General features: G+C 42.4%; 3 protein-coding genes across 3 annotated transcripts; all 3 read right to left on the bottom strand.

Moving 5' to 3' along the window:
- Nucleotides 1–273: 273 nt before the first annotated feature.
- Nucleotides 274–3,963, bottom strand: banf1 (barrier to autointegration nuclear assembly factor 1). The gene is made up of 3 exons (XM_079214222.1): nt 3,883–3,963; nt 2,848–3,012; nt 274–2,161 (listed from the first exon to the last, which is right to left on the bottom strand). Exons 2-3 carry the CDS (start codon nt 2,971–2,973, stop codon nt 2,015–2,017), a joined length of 273 nt encoding a protein of 90 aa, XP_079070348.1. The 5' UTR covers nt 2,974–3,012; nt 3,883–3,963; the 3' UTR covers nt 274–2,014.
- Nucleotides 3,964–4,758: 795 nt separating this feature from the next.
- On the bottom strand, nt 4,759–7,339 carry prdx5 (peroxiredoxin 5). The gene is made up of 6 exons (XM_079213961.1): nt 7,107–7,339; nt 6,083–6,217; nt 5,866–5,997; nt 5,683–5,721; nt 5,490–5,554; nt 4,759–5,114 (listed from the first exon to the last, which is right to left on the bottom strand). Exons 1-6 carry the CDS (start codon nt 7,200–7,202, stop codon nt 5,009–5,011), a joined length of 573 nt encoding a protein of 190 aa, XP_079070087.1. The 5' UTR covers nt 7,203–7,339; the 3' UTR covers nt 4,759–5,008.
- An 884-nt stretch (nt 7,340–8,223) lies between these two features.
- Nucleotides 8,224–22,848, bottom strand: esrra (estrogen-related receptor alpha). Its single transcript, XM_079213960.1, has 8 exons — nt 22,791–22,848; nt 21,060–21,163; nt 16,211–16,594; nt 15,596–15,712; nt 15,377–15,490; nt 13,992–14,159; nt 12,428–12,697; nt 8,224–11,265 (listed from the first exon to the last, which is right to left on the bottom strand). The coding sequence occupies exons 3-8, from the start codon at nt 16,587–16,589 to the stop codon at nt 11,012–11,014; spliced, it is 1,302 nt and encodes a 433-aa protein (XP_079070086.1). The 5' UTR covers nt 16,590–16,594; nt 21,060–21,163; nt 22,791–22,848; the 3' UTR covers nt 8,224–11,011.
- Between the last annotated feature and the right edge of the window lie 757 nt (nt 22,849–23,605).

Raw genomic sequence — 23,605 nt, 5'->3', positions numbered from 1 at the left:
CATTTGAGTTCCCTCAGACATCTCCTCTCACGAGCTCCACGACATGATAAAACTGTTGAGGACCTCTGCCCTGGACTGTTTAAAAACATTGAACCAATGTATTGTCAATAATATAAAATTTGGCGTTGGCGAAAGAGAGATCATGGAACATCATGTATTGAAATAAAACCTCCTGTTATAAAAGATGTTCTCTCATTTGTGATTTTATTTGATAAAAATGTAATCATTTAAAATGGACATGACAATAGAACATGTTTCCAAATCAGGTGCTTGTATTTATATATGTTTAATGATAAGAGCAATACAAAAATCAGTTTTTCAGTCAAAAACAAAAAGACATCAGTCAGAGGTTAAAACAAAAAGCAGCTACACAAGTTACATCTTCTAACAGCTGGTGGCGTGTGGAAGATTAGGTGAAAGCCTGGACATGCACTATGGCGGGTTTGATCGGTCTGAATGAAACGTTTATACCGGCATGCGTTAAGGCATCTCATGTTTAAAAGCAACGATAATGTCCCGCTCACTTATGAAGAACTGAACTAAACAAAGCTTGTTGGCGTTACAAAATACATACGACTCATACGTCTTACTTCATTTAAGAGACTGGAAACCAGTGAATTACCTTTTTATTTAGAAGTCAGTAAAAGGCAAAGACAAGCAATAGATTGGGTGGATTTGCATGACACTTGTTGGGGTTTTGATTTGCAGAATCAGATACAAGGTCATCTCCTACTTCATATACATTCTATCACACACACACACACTACAGCACATCAACTACGTAGCTTCTTCTCCGTTAATGGACAAGCAGGGTGCCGATTGATTTATACGGCAGGTACAGGATGCTTTAGCGGTATCATCCATCTTATCCAGCAGACATGGACTCCAGCCCGCTCACCAGCAACAGACCGACACGTTTTTGACAACATTTGAGTTTGTTGCATCTGCATCTTTATTTATATACTTTTCCATTAGGTCCAAACAAGCTTTGGGCAGACCAGAACAAGTGGGTCTGCCGCTTCTTCATTTGCAAGATCAAAAGTTAAAAGCCTTTTTAATAAAACATTTTTTTTAAAAGGTTGATGTCTTTCACCAGTGTCACATAGGTTTTGAGGTTTCGTTTTTGTTTCGCTACATAAATCAGTCACATCGCCCGCAAGACCCTTCAAACAGACAATCCACCCCTTCAAGAAATCCTTGAAACATTGTTGGTGATGCTAAACTATGCTACAATTTAAAAAAAAGAGAAGCTTTTAGCAACTTTACAATGCCCAAGAGTTGAAGGCGAGTACAACCATAGAGGCGAGTGCAGAACTGAACGGATTAAAAGAATTCTGAGAGTAACTGTTTAAATGTAGAACAAAGTAGCCGTGTTCAGCTTAAGAAATGTAAATCCCCAGTACATGACCAACAATGGATGAACTATACATTTAAAATTCAACCTTTAATAGAAATACATACAGTATTTCCATGATCTTGGACAAATTGAATATTATGCCCGTGAGCTGCCTTTCCCCAAAAACCCCAAACTGGACCGTTTCACCCCGTGTCACAGTCCTGCTAATGTGCATGCTGGCTCAGTGGTATGACTAACTGGTGGACATAAGTGGACCGGAGCAATCCATATTGTTATTAGCTACACCGTGCTTACTAAATCTAGTTTACACGACTGCCATAAGAAGGGCTACTGACAGTGAGTAGACAACACGTTTTGTGATTCTCCACCCAACTTTAAAACAATGTCAATTTGAAGAAAGAGTTGGCCAGTATTAGTCTACACCTACTACGGAGAGACCATGAGAAGGGCATGTGTGGAATATGTTTGGGGGGTGTCAAAGGATTTCAGAAATACACTGACAGCTTTAAGTAGAAGTTCAAAATAAATCAACTTCAAGAACCTCAGGCATGAGAAGAGTGCCAGTATACATATAGGGCGTAGCTGACTTGAATAAAGATCACTGAAGAGATAATGTACAGTTCGGACTTCAGAAGTAGAAAACGTTGGCCGAATGCTTTATAAGAAGGCATCACACCATTCTTTAAGGCAGCCGAAGCAGTCACCTTGTTGTTTGACATTTGCCTTGCACGTGTCCTTCAGCCAATCCCGGAAAAGCTCCTCGTCTTTCTTTAGCACCAGAAACTGCCCGAGGACGACATATGCCTGTGAAGGGCGAGATGAACACAACAGAAAAGTGGATCAAGACAAGAATGAGAGCGCCACAGGATCTCCCACATTGTTGTCAAGAAGCCGATGTTTCCAGCTCTATGGTGATGAATGGCAGAATAGATGATTGTTATGTAGAAATGGGATGGCTTGACACACCTTACAGTACAACGAGAATAGATCTTAAGGAGGACTTTTCACACACACAAAAAGTCAAATATGTCTAAATTATACCCACACGGCACTGTAGTAGCCTGCTGGATAACAGGAAAAAATTAAATAACCCCACCTTAGAGAAGTTGGTGCAAGATCCATTATTTGCTGTGTTTACTTTAGGATTAAGCTATTTTTGCCTGTGAATGCCATTTCTCTGAGTAAGAAAGAACAATGATTAGCTTGTTAGTCAAGTTATGCTAGATTTGATTTCAACCGACTGCAAGTATGATAAACTGACTACAGTGTGAACACAACCATATACTGGTTCATGCTCAAAAACACTACCAGCTGCATTTACGAATTGCTCTGTTATTTTGATAAAAGGCCAATTTAGCGGATTTTTTAAAAATACTATAAGAATACCCCTATTGCCGCAAGGATACGCCCCCTCTGTAGACAGTGCATCTTATTTGTGGCAAATATTTTTAGATTACATAAAAAAGGCAAAGAAATAAAATCTCCATTACCTTATCAAAACCCTTGTCCTCCAGTCTCTGGCCAAGGACGTCTCCGATGCCTGCAAGAGCATTCACAGGCTTCTCACCCATGGGCTCGGCAACAAAATCTTTATGTTTTTGGGATGTCGACGACATGGCTGCTGTGTAGGTGGTCAAAGGTCACCAAGTACTTAACTGAAACACAAAAGAGGATAGCATGTAAAACATATGCTTTAGAGAGAAAGCAACTCCATTTAAAACATGTTTCCCCATTATCTTTTCTTAGGCTTTTTACCCCCCTTCTTTGAGGATAAACTTTTGATTCTCAGCTTTCAGTTTAAAGTATGTCTATTGACATCAAATGAACAGTGTAGTTTGTAGTCATTTTGTATTTAATTTAAGACTACAACCCACAGACATCAGCAGACACCTGATATTACCTCACCCAATAAACCTTCTGGTTTCTGCTAAAGGTTCAAATTAATTACTTTAACCTCAGTCAGTTTCATTAAAACACATTATGACAAATGCATCATTGTCTAGCCTGGTGTTAAATACAGTATGATGAGTTGTCAAATCACTGATCGGGCTGCAAAGATGGCGTACTACTGGGGCCAATATTTGAATATTACCTACCACGCTGGATAAAGATGCATGCGTTTACATTCATCGTGAAAGCAACAACGGGGGTCAGGGGTCACCCACTGTTGTATTGCGCGCGGATTGCATTTTAGTGCTAACAACTGTAGCACAACTAGCTAACGTTTACTAGCTTCACACTGCCTTATCGTTTATTTTCCTACGAACCACAACAGCTCGTTACCAGAGGGGTGTTCTCTTTTTGTATTTTTAAACGTGATAATTCTCACTAAAACGCGTTCGATTAAGTTAGCACTGTGAAGCGAGAGTAGCGAAGTTAGCTCACAATTTAGGCGCCTTCAAATTCATTTAACAGTAGCCATTGATAATAACTCTTAAATGCTGTCGTACGGCGGAAGTGTTTGTCTATGGCATGTTTCAACCGACGACCGCAACGTGTATTGTGGCTGCGTATTATTAACTTACCAATTATGTCCCCGTCCTGGCTGAATATTAGCGAAGTTGGCTGGAGAGTCGTGTGGTTTCTGTTTCAGCCAGGCACCGGCGACCACAATGCAATGCAATGCGCCCGTTTCTTGCGTCCTTACGTCACCAGGTGACGTTATATAGCTTTTGTGTCCCTGATCGTTGACTTACAGGATAAGCAGCTCAGCCGTGTTTTGAACTTCTCAACAATGCAGCAGCGTCAAGTAAAAGTACATTAAGTAGATTACCATCAATCCAGCCGTGTTACCTGCAAAAGGTCATTAAAAGAACGTTGAATATTTCAAAATATCATTACAGTAGCTACCTAAAGCTGAATAACCTACTTTATCAGTTTCAATATCTATATAATGGGATCAATACATACCCCAATTGTGCATAGATGTGTGAAAATTGAAAAGAATGAAGACTTCTAAGTAGTTTACTCTTCATATACCTTTCCCATCCACAGACAGATCAAGAATCAATGTAAATCAGTGACATTCAGATAAATAAAATAGTCCAAATTATTTTTTTAAATACGAGAAACATAACAAAGATTAGTGTAAATCCTTCTAAAGTTAGATGCTTCAAAATTTTAAAATAAGTCAAAGTGCATTTCAGTATATGTGGTGCCACCACAAAGTCCTTGTTATGTGAATGTGATGCATAATGTGTATCAATAGCAGTGTGGTTAAAACAAATCTGGGTGTGTAGGATGGATTACACTCTGTCATATAAATATTGTTCATACAATGTGCTGGTCTCGAAAGAACAGAGTCAACTTCTTTGTATCATCCTCATTCATTCAGCAGTGGGATATTTTGATACACACAATAAATAACCGTCACGATGAACCATAGAGGAAAAACATGATGATTATTGCTCCTTTCAGGGTTAATTTTATTTACTCACAGGTATCAGCATACAGAAGAGGAACGCAGTTCTTTTGGATCGCCATTCATGTCATAGTTGTGCGCATTAATAACTAAGAAAAAAAAATGCCATGTGACTTTTGCATCTGTCTTTGGGAACAGGAGAAGGATTGAACAGGGTGGTACTGGGCTTTGTTAGTGCAACTTTTACAGTGACTGTGTTTGCAGTTTGGTTGAATAAGGTCTAAATAAGCCTACAGCTCAGACAGAACATTGGAAGCCAGGCTGCAGGTCAACCCAGTACCGTCAGGCTCCACGTTGATCTTCTTCACAACTCCATCTTCCACCAACATAGCATATCTGAAATACAGGATGAAGTACACAATGATTTGTAGCCATGGACTTCAAATGTACCAGTAAAAGCCAGACACTGAACACAATGCACAGACCTTGAAAACTGATAGAATAAAAGATTATTTTTTTTCAGTATTATTCTAGATTTATTGTTGTAATGTCATCGTTGGCCTCTGGTTCAAGAAGTCCATGTACATGCTCCATTTCAGAATTTGTTTAAATATGTAAAGTTCCAAATTCAGACACTCAAAATTACAGACAGTTAATACTGTGCACTATGACAGTACATATGGAGTGCTTTCTGAGACAGCATAAATTCATATTGGCAAGAATTGAATTTTTAAATCAATCTCATACTGAAAAAGGCAAAATGACCAGTACCTCTTGGATCGCTTGTTCCCAAGTGCCTGCACAATCTGATCACTGTCAAGTAGCAGGTCAATTGCCTAAGAGGCAAAGAGAAAGAGACAGATGAGTACACACAGGGACACACAGGGGCACACACACACACACACACACACACACACACACACACACACACACACACACACACACACACACACACACACTTTACCTTTGTAAAAGCTCCAGTAGGATCAGCCAGCATTCGAATCTGCAGACGACAGTAGCAGTAAGGTCAGCATTCTTAAATCATAAAATGTATTTGATTTAATGCAGAATGAAATCTGCTGCGTCATCAACCTCCCAATTCTTAAGCACGGACATCTGTTCATTGCACAAAAATGACATCCCATACCTTGCCATCTGTTCCGTGCTCCTTTCCCCAGGCAGCCATGACAAATGCATCATTGACAGAAATGCAGGCGACCTCCTGCACACCTTTACCCTTCAAGTCCTCAGCCTGCTGCACAAAACCTGGGAGGTGAGTCTGAAAGCAACAAGACAAATGCAATGTTAGCTGACGTCAAAGATGACTGTGCATGGCAAACAAGAGATGACAGTGTGGTTTCAACCTTGGAACAACCAGGGGTAAAAGCTCCAGGTACAGCGAAGAGGACTCCCTTCTTCCCCTTGAAGAGCTTATCCATGGCCACCTTGTTTCCTGGTTCGCCCTCCTGGACCTCCACCGCAGGGAGATGTTCTCCAACCTGTTGGCGATTGAGCACACAGTAATGCAAGAAAGCAGATCCAAATAGAGGACTAAAGTAATATAATGAAATAAATAAGCATGGCGGTTGATGAGTAAATAATCTGAACGGGATAGGATTGTAAATAGATGCACGTTTACTGCCACTGGAGGTCGACAAATCACCAGACATATAGACGCGTGTGTTTCGTTAAAATGGCCGAACACCTTAATTAAATTGAATACTTAACATTAACCGACTTATGTGACACTTTGTCACACAGAGTTTTCAACAATATCTAATTAATGTGATATCCCTTTAACGATGCCCCTTGATGATATTTCATTAACACAATATTCGCAAGGTCACAATATTTGCAGCTGTGACGTGCAGGCACCCTATAGCTGTAAGTTAACTTCAACAACTCAGGTGACGTGACGTGTATGCGTTCACAGACATTTACTGACTCCGATATAATAAACTAACACAATAAGAGTGCATGTTAATGTGAACTATGCAGGTCCGTGTCGGTTATCGACTGACTAACGTCACGGCTAGAATGCGTTGGACCAGCTATACGAGCGCTGGACGTTAATCATTGACAGTTTGCATAATGCTGCGTTCAAGTACCCCGCGGCCACCTGAGAGGACTGGACCGGTGGAAACAAACAAGCAAACAAACAAATACATATGCTCCTGGCCGTGCCGTCATGGCGACGGACTTCAGGAGGACAGCTAGCATGGTGAGCTACGGGGTGGGGAAGAAGAAGCTAGCGATGCATCCGACTGGTGGTGTCGTGTGGTTTCGTTAATTCTCAGTGAAATAAAAACAACTCCTCTCTCTCTCTTTGAGCCGTAGTGAAGCGCACGCGGCTGCCGTTAGCGCGACGCCCGCGCGCGCGACTCTCACCTGAATCGGCATCTTGGCAGCAAGAGAAGTGTGTAGCAGCCTCACGCACTGGATGACACGGGTACGTTTGACGATGGTGCTTGTGATGGAAAGCATTGCGGCTCGCTATTTAAGCAACTAGCGTAAACGTCCCGCGGTAGCTGCCTGTGTTCCGCAGCGTGTCCTCTGCTGTGGTTATGCTCTCTGGCGCTCCTCAGGCCGGCTGTCACTCTCACTTAACTACCACCCTCACCTGTTACCCGCACGAGCGTCCCACACTGGGGTTGGCTGTTGGGATTTAAGCTAGCTTCCAGATTTGGGCCTGCTAAATCTTTACTTAACTGCGCCATCTGCTAGCAAGAAGTCACATGCGTCATGTAGTATGTGTTTGACTGATTCATACATGTGCAGCTGTGGAAGTGGAAGATACTTTAATTAATAATTAAGTCATAAAAAGTATCATGATATAAAAAGAGACCTTTATGCGTAAAAAGTCTGAACTCAAAATGGTGCTCAACCACATTTTAATGTAGTTTGCTAAAGTGGAGCCCATTTAAGGTACTTTGTTTACTACTGGGTAGATTAGCAGTGTAGTCCTGTATCAGGTCATGAACATAGGAGTATCATGTGTTTTTTTTTTTTATGTAAAAAGTAACTTCTGAGCCTTTGCAATACCAGCTCAAGCTCACTGTGGCACTCCTACACAGGCAGACCTGAGAGGTTAAGCTGAAGGTTAAAGCTTCCAATGCGGTTTCACAAAACCGACTCCTGCAGTCAAGAGGTGCAAATACACAAACACATGAAGGCAAAACTGTTTCCAGGTGGCAGTATGTTCAAGTATGCAATCGACTATGACTACTACTTCCATCCGTGGGTTGTTTCAATCTTGAGGGTTCGTTTGTCATGCTCAGGAACTGCATCTGAAGTCTGTCCAGCGTTTAGGCTCCAACCTTTGAAGGACTGTCCCCCATCATCAGTTCAGTGCGTCCAAATCGGTCAAAATTCATCAAATCATGAAGTTGACAGTTTCAACAGTAGTCTTCATCACACCGCCCCCATGACGGGGCCCCATCTAATACACACAAACACACATCCATATATACACAGGGAGAGATGAGACCAATGATATGTGGTGGTGGTGTGTCCATTTATTACACAACACAAAGCACCTACAATAATCCACTCCCTGTTGCGTCAGACAGTGGATGATCTCACTTTTTTCACAGTGATTTTTATGTGGACATGTTTAGACAAGGACATCAAACTGTTTTTTATCTAAATGAAAGAAAAAAAAGAAAGAAAAAAAGTCTACACACGGAAATTCACAGCCAATATCACACGCGGAAAAAAAAGCAGTGTCAACAAACAACAGTAAATTGAGTAAAAAATAGAATTTAATCATTTAAATAGTCTTTCAAAATACAAACATTGATTTGAACTTCTAAATAATATAACGTTTAGTAGCTATTCTTCATTATAACTGGCATTGTTACATGTACACTGTGGCTATACAAGGAAATGTGAGGTTTGGTAATTTATTGTATTGCTCATTTATATTAATGCGCACATAATTATTAAAACTACAAATGACCGTATCATTTTAACAGTGACACTGAAAATGACCCTGCCTTCCCCCCCAAAACCCTCCGTACCTAAAACATATTTGTACGCTAATGAAAATGCCTCCGTTGTGTAAATGGCCGAGTCAATATGAAGAAACCTTAATAGCTCTACTTCGACCCAGGCATCGATATTTATTCGCTTGCTAGAAAACCGGAACATGTAAGCTGTAAAGCATGAGTAATGAGCCGTATACGACATGAAAACAGAGAAATAAATGATCTCGGGTGTTTTCACAACTGCAAAGACATTCAATGAACCAAATGCTCGAATTTAAGTTAACAAATTAAAAGATCAATAATTTGTCTCCACAGTTATTTGGCCATCTGGCGTGCTCGGCCTCCTGAGGTAGCCCTCTGCAGCCTCACCGTGCCGCTAAACCTATAGAGCCAGGTCAATTGATCCCTAAAATGACAATCAGATTCGGAAAAATACACAACTGCTTACATAAAAAGAAAAGAAAAAGAGTATTTATATTATCCTGAATGGAAAGCTTCATTTCAATACCAAACCCACAACAGTGTCACAATGTAAATAAAATACCCTTGAATCCTAGAAAGGAAAATATATGAAAAAAGCAAGTTTCAAGTCTTTACAAATGTCAGAGCACTGTAAGCTGCACACATATAATTGAAATGGGGAATTTGTATCACATTTGCTGGCTTTATTCTCTTCCACTATAAATTGCATGTTTCTGTTTATTTAATTGGAACTGTACATGGCTGAACGTTTTAACGGCCCTTCGGCCAGACTCTGACGTCAGATGCTGCAGCCTTGCATTGCATGTGAAGCTTACTATGATGATCTTCTCTGTCGCGAGTTCTCGAACCTGCTGAACTTTCAGGATGTTTCCAGACAAGGTTGCAACATCCAAAAGGAAGATGTTGCATATTTTGCATTACTTGTAGTCCTGAGCCCATGACGGACACTTGCAAGTTTTGAGTTCAACAGATGTACATATACAAAGGAGGGATCTCTCATTTAAACAGTTGAGATCTTTTATGCAACAACGTTCCTCACGACTGCGGAAAATGCAGCGAAATCTCACCATCTCGCCGATCAATCAATATGGATTAGTGTTACAGCCCACAAATCAAATAGGTCAGACTATTATTTTTGGCTGCTGGAGTCAAAAACAGTGGTTAGATCTAGTGGTGGAGGACAGTATAAAAAAAAGCAGATGAGGCATATGCATTTCTTTTCTGACCGCTGTCGTTGCCGCACTTTATTGTCAAAGAGTTGCGTTCTTCCCTGATCTCAGCTCAGTGGTTTAGACTGCACACCGACGCACGCTCGCCTGCATGGAAGCCAGTTTCTTTTCCGTGTGCCAACAGGATGTACGCGTACAACACTGAATATATTACCTTCCAATTAGAGCATTCTACACAGTCTTTGTATGCACTTCTCCTGGACTACAAATCAACTGCACAACCTTTTATAAAGAATCCTGCACCTACTGGGTACATCAGTGGTTCCCAACTCCGATGGTTAACCCCAAAAGTGCTGATGTTCTTTTTCTTTTTTTTTCTCTGCTAGTGTTTTAAATCTACTCACCTGGCATCCCAGACCCAAACCCCTCTCTACTAGCAGCGGTAATTTCAGAAATCAGCACTTGGGGTCCCGAGAGTGGGGAACTACGGATACACACACACACACGCACACACGCACACACACACACACACACACAAACTAGATGTCTCACCCTTTTATCCACATTTTAAATGTGACAGACAACAATCGAGTCGTTATATTGCTTTTAACATATTGCAAGTAGTTCCTATGAATTTTGCCAACAGCGGCACACTAAACTATAGTAAATACAAGCACTCCATGTGCGTGTTAATCTGTCTTTCGCCGGGTACGTTTTTATGACTTTCATGAGTAGGTGTCGTTTTAAAAAGTTCAAAAGCCACACGTTGTCAGTCTGTTCTTGAGTACCTAAATGTTGTTCTTCAGCAGTTATGCAACTGCAGATCAATGCTGTGATGGAACTCACCAGGAAAATGGTTGAAACTGAGAAGTATTCTGCCATTCGTGTTAAATGTTATCCCTCTGGGAGCCTTTTACCGAAGTCTTACTGCAAATAACCACTTCCCGCTTAGGGACATGAATGCATGAGCTTTTTATTTTCTCATATTATTTTCCTTTCTTCATGTGTAGCCTATGGAAAAAGAGGGAAAGGACCATTTTCCCCATTATGAATTCTCTAATAAAATCTTTCCTTTCTCACAAACCACTCATCCACTCTTGAAGACTAGATCTTCATCGGGTCTTTTTCCGCATCCTATTCACCGCGGCGTTCTGCTCTAGGGAGAGTCCATCATGGCTTCCAGCATCTCCAGGAATAGTTTGTGCATGGGGACACCACCGCGGGTCTTGATGCTGTAGAAGGTGGAAAGAGCACGACCAGCAGTCTGTCGGAGGAGAGGCAACGTTAAAAGGAGGCGTCCTGCCCGCTGGGACTCGTCTGGGCGCCGCTGACATTCCAGCTCCAGCAGGGCCTGGTGGAGGAGGTCCCGCAGCTTCTGCACAGCCTCCATGTCCTCGATGTAAACAGAGTCTAACAGAACAGCAGGGGGCACATGGTAAGGCATCGGCTAGGGTGTTTACATTCTCTCAGAAAGAAAGAGTGTGTTGACGTACCACAAATACAAACTAATGGTCGCTTTTATTTACAACACAAACAGTGCATGTGTGGTGCAAGCAGGGCATGCTACATGATCTTCTGTTGACAGTAACCTTGAGTCAATCTTTAAGGGGAAAGCTACAGAAAGGTGAAACGTATAACCTTGCAACAACTATTACACAATCTTCTACTCTTTCCGGTATATTTCTGCAATGGCACATCTGCTTGCTAAAGACTAGAAGACTTTTTTCTTATTTTGTAGAGGTCTTTGCCTAAGAACTGAAAATATATATATATATATATACATATACATATACATATACATATATTCACTGCACTGCCACTGGCTATGAGAGAGTTCTCTCGTGTTGTCATGGGCCTTTGGCTGCTGACATGCACTTAACCCCATCAAGCAGAAAATCTGAAGAACGGACATCGTCTTCACCCCTTCCTGCTAATCTACTGCTTTAATTAAGTGTTAATTAAACCTTTTGTTCATTTTGATGGCTGCAGTTGGTGTTGCTGTTGAACTGCATTGCGTTTTGCTGAGATTATATCAGTGTGGGAGTACTGAATATTAGAAACACCTCTCTGTGTAACACAATACAATTCAGCAGCACCACAAATCGCAGCCTCCAAATGGATCATAAAGTTTAAACAGTTCCAACAAAACATGAACATTAAAACCTTCGTGGCGATAATTAGATTTAGCTATAAACTACCTAATAAACTGGAAACCGAGGGCAGTTTTTTCCATGCACGCTATTATTACTCCACTTAGTCATGTGCAAGGTTTCCCAAGAAGTGTGTTATCTGAGGTAGTGCGCAATGAGCCTTAATAAGTCTAAAATTATATATTTTTAAAATGTAATCATTTCAGTTACTCTTAATTTCAGGCAAGGTGCATCCACTATAAAAAGGCTGCAGGTTATATGATCAATAATACAACTAGAAACCCTTTTAGGTAGTTTCAGTTTGGTCTCATTACAAGTGATTGATACGAGTTATATGAGATGCATGTGAATGCTGCTTTGCCAGAATATTGAGGACAATCTATTTGTCTGCATGCCTGTTCAACTACACAAGTGTAAAGTACCTGAGTTAGTGAGTGCGATGGCTTTAAGCATGACAAATTCCTCCCGGTCCACGTTTAGTGCCCGGAAGCGGCGAGCAAGTTGACTTATTGCGGCGTTTAACTCTGTCAGTCCAGCAACACGTGACATCTCCTCATCAAGGACGAAATCCTCTGCGAACACCACCTCGTCCTCGCAGCTGAGCGAGCGGTACGCTACGCCCAGCACCAGCACCTCCAGCCACACTGACTGCAGCACAGACATCTGGTCTGCAAGGGACAGCGACAGGAAGCCTGCAGAGGAATAGACAGAGAGAGAGAGAGAGAGAGAGACAGAGAGAAGGACATTTAAATGACTGACAATAGGTTAAAATGCTAACACAGGGAGCACCGGCCCCATGTGTTCATAGGGGCCAGATAATGGGCTACATGCTGGTGAACCAACTCTAGCTTGTAATGCAGTCAAGCACAGCATCGGTTCATCAGTCAGCAGACATTTTGTTTTACCCATTTGTTTTGTTGGCCCTATCAATTGGGCTGTTCAGCCATCAGAATCGGGTCCAAACAGGCCCGTTATAAAAGTCAGGATTATAAATTGTTTTAAAAGGCCTCTTTGACCTCTATCTCGGGCTCATAATATCTTAAACTTAATCTGCCACGTTCAAATCAAATCGGATCCGCTATCTTCAGGTCCGTCACTTTGCACATACAAAGTTTGATTCCTTTCTCAGGTCCCCTCAATAATCCCTATGGGGGTTCCTTTTAAGATATCTCCTACTCAGAGGGGGCTTATAACTGAAAAGTATCTAAAAACCATGTCTTTGAACAGCGACAACAAATACAAATCCAGGTGGGAGGGAGAACTGGGAATGGAACTGTCAGAGGACTGGTGAGAGGTGGCATTAGACACCTTCATCTTCATGTGCTCGACTCAGTTTGATCCAGCTAAAGGTAGGTAGCGCCGTAGTAGCACTTTAGTAGCACTTAAATGGCACTTACTGATAGCACTTTGTGGTTTAACTTTGTTGAAATTGTACTTTCCTGTTGTTCTGAGTCTGTACTCGTGGTCGAATTGCACTTATTGTAAGTCGCTTTGGATAAAAGCGTCAGCTAAATGAAATGTAATGTAATGTAAAGGCGGTGCAGAGATCCCACTTCAGTAAATCCAAACTGCATGAAATTGACTGATTGCAATCCCAAATGTGATTGCAGTTTACAGGCAGACCTTTCACATATGTTCCGGTCCTTCTCAAAACCGTTACCGGGCATTTTTGGGATGCCAGTGGAGAAGTCCAGAATTTTGCATTTCGAAAAGATCAAGCTCACACTAAGAGGGTCTCCCGAACGCTTTCTGAAGAAGCGGCAACCCTTTGTCTACTATTTTAATGGCTTGTCTGTTGGAGTGGAAGGATTGATGTGAAAAAGAAAATATAAAAAAATGGTGTCCTGTCAAACCAGAAGTGTGTTTATCATTATTCACTCCAAAAACTATTTAAACCAAAAAAGCATAATTCTGCCTGACGAGAATACAGCTCAACTTCTGCTGCTATGCTCTCCTCCCCTACTTTACACTCTGAGCGTCTCTTACCGGGAATGTGTTTGGCCCAGCCAATGATGACAACCAGCTCCCGGTCAGCAAGGTCACAAAGGGTGGTGAGCGTGCGCTGGGCGGTGTCTGGCTGCAGAGGGTCCGGCATGGCAAATAACTTTTCTGGCTCCGCCACTAGAAGGTGGGACACAATGATGTTGGAGGAACCTATGTCCAAAAAATAAACACAAAACAAGGGATTAATATGATGTACAGATTTAAAAAAGTGTACAATAATAAACATACAGATACACAACAGCTGCACTCGTGTTTACTATACTATATAAAGCACGATGTGATATGTGTTAAGTTAGTTCACCAAAACCAAATATTTGAACCACTCTTTTTGGCAGTAGAGGGCGCCGTTTTCTCAGTGTTTTATGTGTTACTTGTATGCTCTGGGCACCTTTCGTTTCACCCACCCAGCATGTCTCAGATTTTTGGGAGGAACACTCTGACCCCCTCAAGTTTAAAAAGAAAACTGCCTTGTATGCCGCCGCCAACCAACTGGTTTCAGTTTACATCTATATCTGTCCAAAATCTCATCACTTGGACATTTTACCCTGTTCAACATTTGTGTTCAATTGTAATTAAAAAAATGTAAAAGGTCAAAGTAACCTTTGACCACCAAATTCTAATACATTCATCCTTGACCTTCAAGTGGACGTTCGTGCCAAATTGGAAGAAGTTCCCTAAAGGCGTTTTTGAAATAATCGTGTTCACAAGAATAGGACAGAAAGGAGGTCCCAGTGTCTTGGACCTCTGACCTCCAAAATCGAATCAGTTCATCCTTGAGTTCAAGCGGAAGTTTGTGCCAAATTCGGAGAAATTCCCTCCAGGCGTTCCTGAGATATCGCATTCACGAGAATGACACCGCCGTGAGGTCACGGTGCCTTCGACCTTTGACCCCCCCCCCAAGATCCAATCGGTTTATTCTCGAGTCCAAGTGGAAGCTTGTGCCAAACTTGAAGACATTCCCTGCAGGTGTTCCTGATCTATTGGGTTCACAGGAACGGGACGGTGACGGATGGACGGACAAGTCAAAACATAATGCCTCGAGCCAAAGCTGTCGCCGGCGCAGAGGAATAAAAAAAGGTTAGACTCTGAACAGATGGACTCTCTTTTTCTACTTCTGAATCAGAAGAACACAGGAGGGACGTCACAACTCAAGTGTTGCCGATTACCCCGAGCTTAGATGAGATTGTCTGTGATTACTGTGTTGTTAATTGCCAGGACATTGCTTCTGTTGGTAGCTTTGTGTAGCGTGCCAGCACACAGTCAAGGGACAGTTGATAAAAGCAGTTATTTAGAATACAAATTGTATTAAACAAGGCTGCCTGTTGTAGAACAAAACACTAATGACAAGACAGGAGCATAAACAACACCTTTTTCATTCTCCTTTGTCAGTGGTAGAGGGGCACTCTGGTATGTTGCATTCTCCACTTCTGGGCGTCTTTTGTACTTCTGCCTTCCACCTCTGACTCTGTCAAGACGAACTCCTGCGTTGGGAAAACAGAGAATAAACATATCACGTATTTAAAAAGGCCCTTAGGACATAATATCAAAGAGTGGCTCCAGAGCTTCTGCAGACCACAAACACTCACCCTCTTTCAGCATGCCTACTTTGAGGCACTTGGTGAAGCGGCATGCTTGACAAGCCTTTCTGCGCCTCTTGGTGATCTCACACTCATTCGATGCTGGACAGCTGTATTCAATGTTACCTTTATGGAAGAACGGGAAACGGTCAATTTACCATTAAGAAAATTATTAAATAATGCAAATAAGAATGAGCATTTGATGTGAATGAAAAGAAACTTCTTAAATTCCACATCCTGTTTTCTCTACAATATGTATGAGGTCACAAATACAAGTAAGGTATTTTAAAAAATATGAGAGGAACTTTCTATTGCCTGGGATAAAATACAAATTCAATATCTGAACTATTTACTGTAATAGTTTTAACTACTTTAACTGATGTGCTCTTATGGCTGAAGGTTAAATGAAAGCATTTCATGGAATACTAGAAAATAATCTGTGGGCCCTCGTGTGTGGAGGGCACACAAAGATACTAGAATGAATATCTATGGAGGCAGGGAGGGGCCCTTAGAGAATGCTTACATACAAGACCCAGAATTTAACAAGACCTCACATTTAACATGAATTGTTCACTGCTTGTTCTGCCATGCCGAAGCGTAAACGTCACCGCAACACACACACACCTTGGATGGTTCTCTTGAAGAAGGCTTTACAGGCCTCACATGAAGCCACGCCGTAGTGGTAACCAGAGGCCACATCCCCGCACACTAAACACAGCCTCTTCGGCAACGTGCTCAGGGCGTACTTGCATCGCCCCGCTCCATTTCCAGTGGAGCCCTCCTCTGCGCCGTCCCCACCCTCGTCTTTGAAGTGGCAACGCAGTGCCGGTGTGTAGAGTGGCGGGGAGTACCGCTTAACGCCGTCTCCTCTGACTCCTCCACCTCCACTGTGAGAGGAGTCTGAGGAGGCCCCGCCGGGGCTGTTCCGACCTCCGCCACCTCCCTCTGGACTGCTCGGTTCTGCCTTTATGTAGACGTCTGTCCGACGATCCCTGGAAGACATGATGTCTACAGGGGGAAAAAATATAGTTAAATAAAGGCATAAACATTTTACCTCTCACCTTTGTCTTTGAAAAGACCGTCAAGTCACCTGATTAAAATGTTTCATTTACAAACCATTACGATAAATTACTGTTTGCACGTTTGCCTTTAGTGTATTCATATGTAATAGTTTGAGAGTAAACACAGGAATCAGAGGAAACAGGCAGCCAAAAAGCTAAATGGTTACAGGCGAGACTTAGAAGTGGGACTGAAGAGCTGCAGTGTACATGTTGCCTTAATGTACCTGTGCATTTAGACCAACGTCTAAAATCATTTACAGCCCAACATACACTACACTGCCCCCAGTGACTAGTAACCAAGTCAGCTGTGGTTATGTCACATTAAGCTCATGTCAGTTTTCTTCATAAACTGTGAAAAGCACAGTTTTTTGCATTATCAGCATTCTAACGTGACAAAAGGCCAGCTTGTTCCTTCTCTTGCTCTTCAGCAGCACTTATTTCCTGTGTTGTCTGCGCCTCTTCTGTTTTTTGCTCAGTTAGGATTTTTAAGGCGTCGAAAACATCTTAGGTTCACCGAACCAAACCCTTTCACGCTTAAAATATAACTCTCCAGTCCTCAAATCATCCCCGTAGTGTGGAGTCTTTGTCTGTGACATTTCCAGACATGAAAATAGCCAAGGTGACTGAATGAAGGTCGCTCTGCTCATAAACAGTGACCGCTCTTCTCTATTCAGACACATAACTTATAAGGCAGCAAGAGTACTGCGGCAACCTGCTTGGCTGCCAAGGGCTGTCTATAGTTCTCAATTTAAATACAGAGACATTCATGGTTAATACGTCAGACAGAAGACTCATGAGTCCAAGATTACAGTGAATTTATATATCAACCATAAATTCTTTAAAAAAAAAAGTGCCACAAATTCCGCACTGCAAAGGACAGAAGAAGTGTCCAAAATAGCCACTTTCCGATGACCGATAATAATCAGAAAATCCATTGCAATTCTATTACCTCAATATCAGGAGTGACAAAAACAAACATACTCATATTTGATGAAAATATATATTTTTTTAAAACAATATTTACTCTCACACACACTACTGCTCTGTTTCAGCGGAGTATCAACGGTCAAAATTGCCACAAATGTGAAAATCGAATGGGCAGTTTTATGATTTAATTAAATGTATTAAAAATGCTGCCAAAAGCTATACTTTGGGAGAAATGATAACATTATGGCAATTAAAAGAAGATATTTAATTTCTTAAGTGAATGAACAATGGACCTTGTGGATCAAATGCAAGGCCTGAATGGCCGATGTGAATGAGTTGGTCAGAACGCCAAGAGTCATTTTGTTTCATGCTTTTAAACTGCGATTGACCTTCCAGTAACTTACTTCTAATGTCAAATCTCAGTTATCTTAATGGCAATCATACATTGCATAATTTAAAAATAAGACAGCTTAAGAGTCTGACCTCTTTGACAAACAGTATAATGTAGTAACATCAAATAGGCCTCTGTATCAGCTGGTTTCTTGCCTTTAAGTGGTCTAAATATTTGAATATACTTTGTGAGCAAAGGGACCACCACTCTGCTGTGCCCCTAACTATGATAATTAATTCAAATAGGTTTACCGTGTCTGTGCTCACCCCCTTGTGAAGGGACCAAGTCAGTACTTGTACATGTTTCATTATTAGTCTGAAATTAGCAAATGATGATAGAACTGTAGATTACGCTGTTGTTAAATTGGCCCCGTCAACAGGGATCAGAAAAAAGGGGATGAACAACTGGGCATGAGTTGTAATGTGTCTCCGGGCTTCAACTCATCAGCGGATACATTAATGCGGAGCCATACTCCAACGATTGTGCTCTTGTTCCAACCTAATAGATCATTGTGCGAGGACGATCTCTGCAGCCTAAATAGCTGTAATCCATTCAAGAACCGAAAGAGACTTGTGATTTTCTCATGTGTACATGCTGCCAATAGACTGCTATTACCAACCCATTTCCTCTTGATTATCAGCGAGGCTGATAATCCAGTTGCAGCCTGTATGTTTTTCGAAGTGGTGCAATATTTAAAATGCATTGCTTATCGTTCAATGCTCCAATCGCTCACCCTGCCCACAATGACAACATTACACGTGGTTGTATGGTCGGTCGGTTTGGGTTACTGACACAATTACATAAAAGTACAGGTGTTTGGCATACGGTACATACTGTATAGAGTAGATATCTAAGTAGTTTTACTTGCATGCAGCTTTAAAACATTTGAACCGTGTCTGTGTGTCAATCGATCTGTGTGTTTATGGCCTATAATCAATAAGAGCTCAGTCCTGACCTGGGTTGTATGTTATCTGTCCATGCCAATCTGCTCTGAATATGTGTTATATTACTCATGTATAGACATTTATAAGACCAGGCCTCTACGGACAACTTAACATTCAGACACCCTTCGCATTACAGCGTGCATTTATTGGACGTGACTCTTCAAAAAACATATCTTTTTTTGGTTCTTTATTGCATAAACATACAACTTCTAATGTACCTGTTAAATATGTTGTATGTATGTAATATGCCAACAACATCTCCCAGAGTGAATACGTGCTTTTCATACACTATACGATGCAATACAGTTAAGGATGGCTGCAGATAAAACTTTTTAAACATCCAGGAACGCATAACGTACTCCAGATATCAGCCATTGTATGCCAAGTGTGCCTTTATCATATTTATTGCTCCATCTGATAATCCAATCCTGGAGAGGCTGGCAGTCTCCTCTTTGGAGTTTGCCCCCTCTGGACTTGATTGTAGTACTGGTTGTTTGGCAAGCAGCACCAAAGGGGGGGGGGGGGGGGGCCCTGCAAACTCTGCCCGTTTAAAGTTGAGCTTACCTGGGCTGAGTGTACAGGCTCAGTGGCTGGATCAGCCAGCAACAACAGCTCGAGGACAGGAGCCCAGACAATCAAGGGGTTTCAGTTCAAAGCAGACCAACAAGTACAACTCTACCATGTGCACCGGTCAAATCTCCATCTCCTTTTTGGCAACAAAAAAAGAGGAACAAAGCGATCTGAGAACAGAAAATGTCCAAAAGCCAGCTATGTGCTTCATATCCGTCTCGTCGAGCAGGTCAAACGGCAACGTGTCGCCACAGAAACTTGTCGTGTGTGTTCAGTAAACTAACCCAGTAGCGTGTTTTGAAGCAGCATTAGCATTAGCTTCGACACATTGTGAAGACCGCAGGTTAGCTCGTAGCTAACTAAGCTAGTAGCTGCTAGCGTTAATCCCGACTGGCCGGGCGGGTGTATTTCTGTCCGTCTAACGCGGACTAGGCTGCGTCTTACCTGGTAGCGGGACTAGTACAGCATGAAGGTCTCTCCGCGGCGTGATATCATGACACGGGTTGGACGGAAAATTCGTGTTACAGATTGCCAGCGCCTGCTAGCTTGTGTTGTATGTATGTGTGTGTGTCTGTGTGTGTGTGTGCGTGTGTTGAGATGGGCCGGGCTACAATCGGCTTTCTCTAACAGCTGGCAGATGATAATGGTTGGATATACTGAAGCTACAGCACATTAAGGTCAAGGACCACCCTGTAAACAGTGTGACACTGTTATCCCTACAGAAGCCGTGTTCGTCATGGTTAAACTGTCAAATGAATTACATGTTAGTAGACGTGTATTTGCACATGGGCTTTGAATGCCATAACAGAGAGGATACGAGGTGCCTTTTGGATAAATACGTGCAGTCCTAATTGTAAACTGGACAAAGGCCTATAAGGAAGCTGAGCAGAAAGGTCAGACATGAATTCACTACCATCCAGAGTCTAGACTCACGATACCTGACAGAATACAAAAATAGATTCTTATCGATGAATGACTGATGAGTTGGATTCATCTAATTTGCAAATTAGGAAATTCCAGGCACCTGGCTTTTACATCGGGTTCGGCACACATCTTGATTTGGTTGGACAGAAATTGCTGCAGAAGGCTTTTTTTATTTTTCCCAGGCTACATTCAGCATACCCCAAAAATAAATGTGGGCCCCTTTAGACTGATACCTTGACTCTTTTCTCCTCTCACATGGGTTCTGGATGTTGTCACGTTGATTTCTAGTAGTTGAGCAGAGAGAAATCCTCTCTCCCCTCTACAGTCTACTTGTCCTTTGTTTGTCATTTTTGGGGGGTTTGCAGGGCAATCACCCATGCTTTCCACGCGCCCCATGAGTTTCTTGATTGCAACAGGACGATAAGCACGGTGCCATCACTGAGCCACTTGTAGTATTTTGGATGTGCCAACACTATCAAAATACTTTTCTGATGTTTTTGAAGCATTTCTCCCTCCACATCCCTCGTATGGCCATGAGTGTTTGCAAAAGGAGGTGTTAACTTTGACAGCTAAAAGTCTATCAAATCCAAGAATGAACTTTAAAAATAAAAGATATGATCTAGCATACATATTTCATGAAAGGTGAAAAAAATTACCTGTTTGCTGCACTGGAGCTTGAAGCCTATATTTGTATGACTTCCAGTGGTAGCTCAAGGGAGTGCTGTTGCTTTGGGTTGAAAGCTGCAGTTTATCCGGACACCTGCAAAGCAAGCAAAAGTTGTTCAGTGCCGTCACAGAAAAGCAAGCAGCCAAGTCCCTTTGTGTGTTCCCAGTGGCCATTTGTCATATAAATGGTGACAACAGAACATTTGATCCAGCCTGTATGGTGATCAGGTTATTAAAGGGTCGTAACAGTGCCCACTGTTTGGTTTCCTCTGCAGTAAGTCATGCATCTGATCGTAACACTGGCTTTTGCTTCCTAAAATACATATTCCACTATATCTATCCATATTCCTGCATGCTGCACAAGCACCCTCCCCCTTGCGCTGCATGACACACTCCAAAGGTCACAGTAACTGGAATGCTTGAAGGACAGACCGAGTAAAGCCAACACCTTGTCTCTCACTCCTACAAAGTCATAAGCTTAAGTTTGGTGATAACTCTCTGTAAATTATTAAAGAGACCAGTTTTAATGCAGACAACATTACTTTAGTTACTCTTTAAAGTTTAAACATGACTCTGGCTTTTGACATTTTAAAGACTAGATACCACCTAATGCCAAATAGCAGCACCGGCGGACAATTTTCTTCAAGCAACTTCAAACTTGAGCAACAAAAGCTGTAATGTGTGACAACTTTAGTTTTCAAAGGGGACATTTCAACAAAGAAGATTCATTCAAGTTACTAAAGATGTATATTTAGCTTTAACATTGTATTAGCATAAAATAAATAATTACTAATACTACGTGTTATTTCTTAATAACCCACACTTTGTCGTCATGAATGCATTAAGTAAAATGCCACATCAATCAGCCCGTCCTTCCTCTACCGGGTTCAGACCTTTCTTCTCCTACATGAGTTAGTGGACCTCGGCGGTCTTAGTCACTGATAATGCATCAAACTGATGTGTGGCCTATAAAAACTCAGTTTGAAGGTTTTAAATGCGGCGCGCTGTGGAGACGACGAGAACAGCACCCAGGGGTGACCTTGTCTACTGATCTCGGACCGGTGAAAGGTTAATTGACATAGTGGATTACGCTTTAGGATCAGTGACCTCAATCCCGGTGCCGCAGGCTCGGTGTCTTGCACAGTTTAGTGTGTTAATGCCCAACGAAGAACAACGCAGCGGGGTTGAAATACATAAACAAAACCAAAAAAAGCGATACAGTTTGAAGAAGTGCGAAGTGTTTCAGGAGCAGGTGTTGACCCCCGGCGGGGAGCCAAGGCAGTCACGCGCTGCATCGTATTCAACCGCGGCCATGCGCTCTGCGTTTACTCAATAAGTGAGCGTGCGTTAATGCATCGTTAAGACATTTGGTGAGGGGTTCACCGGCCAGCGGAGCTTTGGCCATCGCGCACGGCGTAGCCCGCATTTGCATGCGAAGTAGACGGAGTGTGTAGTTCGTGAGCAGGACGGATGCGTTGGAGCCCGCTGCACATTATTACACATAGCCTACTCAATGTGTATGACGGCGGCTCGAGCCCCCTACCGACCCCCAATAACGTGGCCACGCGAACTTAGCTCTGCCAGGCGAATCGTGCATGCACATCAGGCGATCGCCGAGGCAGCTGACATCTCCGCACCAAGATTAATAATAGCCCGAACACCACCACGGGCTCTGTCTCATGCAGCGTAGGGTAACGAAAGGTAAAAGCTAGGCTACTTACTGGGAAATGTACAAACATCACAGGGTTGTTGTTGTGTTTTTTTGTTTAAAAAAAAAAATCTGAAGTCAGTCAAGCCTCTGCGGCTGGTACGTCCACAGTCGGTGTGACCGCTGTAACGGCGCTGTCCAAGACTTGCAGGGTGTCTCACGTCGCATCACTTGTGTGGCCGTGAAATGAGGCGATAACAACAACCGGCGACGGTCCTGTCCGCCTGCTCCGTTCCGTACGCGGGGTGTTATAAATCCTCGTCTTCGCCTGCCACAGCTGAGGTTGTATAGCTGGACAAGAAGCATCGAAACTTCACGCAGGAACACAGAATGTCCGGTGAGAGAGAAATAGGAAGTTTCACAATAAAACGTCGGCGACGCGCGTGACATTTTAACTTTACTCGAGCCAGACAACGTCCTCGAGCCAAAGCGAGGTCTAATATGAGAGAGTCGGCCTCCATCCCCCGAACGTGCGTAATGGTCCCCACAATAACTGGTTGTATTGCTCAAATTAACACAAATCGTGTTTTTCTTTGATCGAGCTCAAAGTAAGTGGCTTCCGGTTCATTCGTGGCTTCTTCCTGCAGCTTGACGCAGCTCCGTGACGTCGCCTCTATCCCGTGTCTTTTCTCCTCCCTCTGCCCGGTTTGCGTCCGCTGTGTCTCCGTTACGTCCGTACGCACCTTCCACCGGCGTCATCGGCATTATAATACGGGCCTGCAACTCGTGAACAAAATATGACCCAGTCTGTTAATCCAAATGTTGTCCAGGTATATTCATGAACATCCGCTTATTTCAGATCAGCTGTCTACAAATCAGTTGTGTTTA

The sequence above is a fragment of the Taurulus bubalis genome, assembly GCF_910589615.1.
Source record: "Taurulus bubalis genome assembly, chromosome: 2".
Lineage (NCBI taxonomy): Eukaryota > Metazoa > Chordata > Actinopteri > Perciformes > Cottidae > Taurulus > Taurulus bubalis.
Note: the sequence above shows the minus strand (reverse complement) of the source record. Positions and strands in the feature narration are given on the sequence as shown.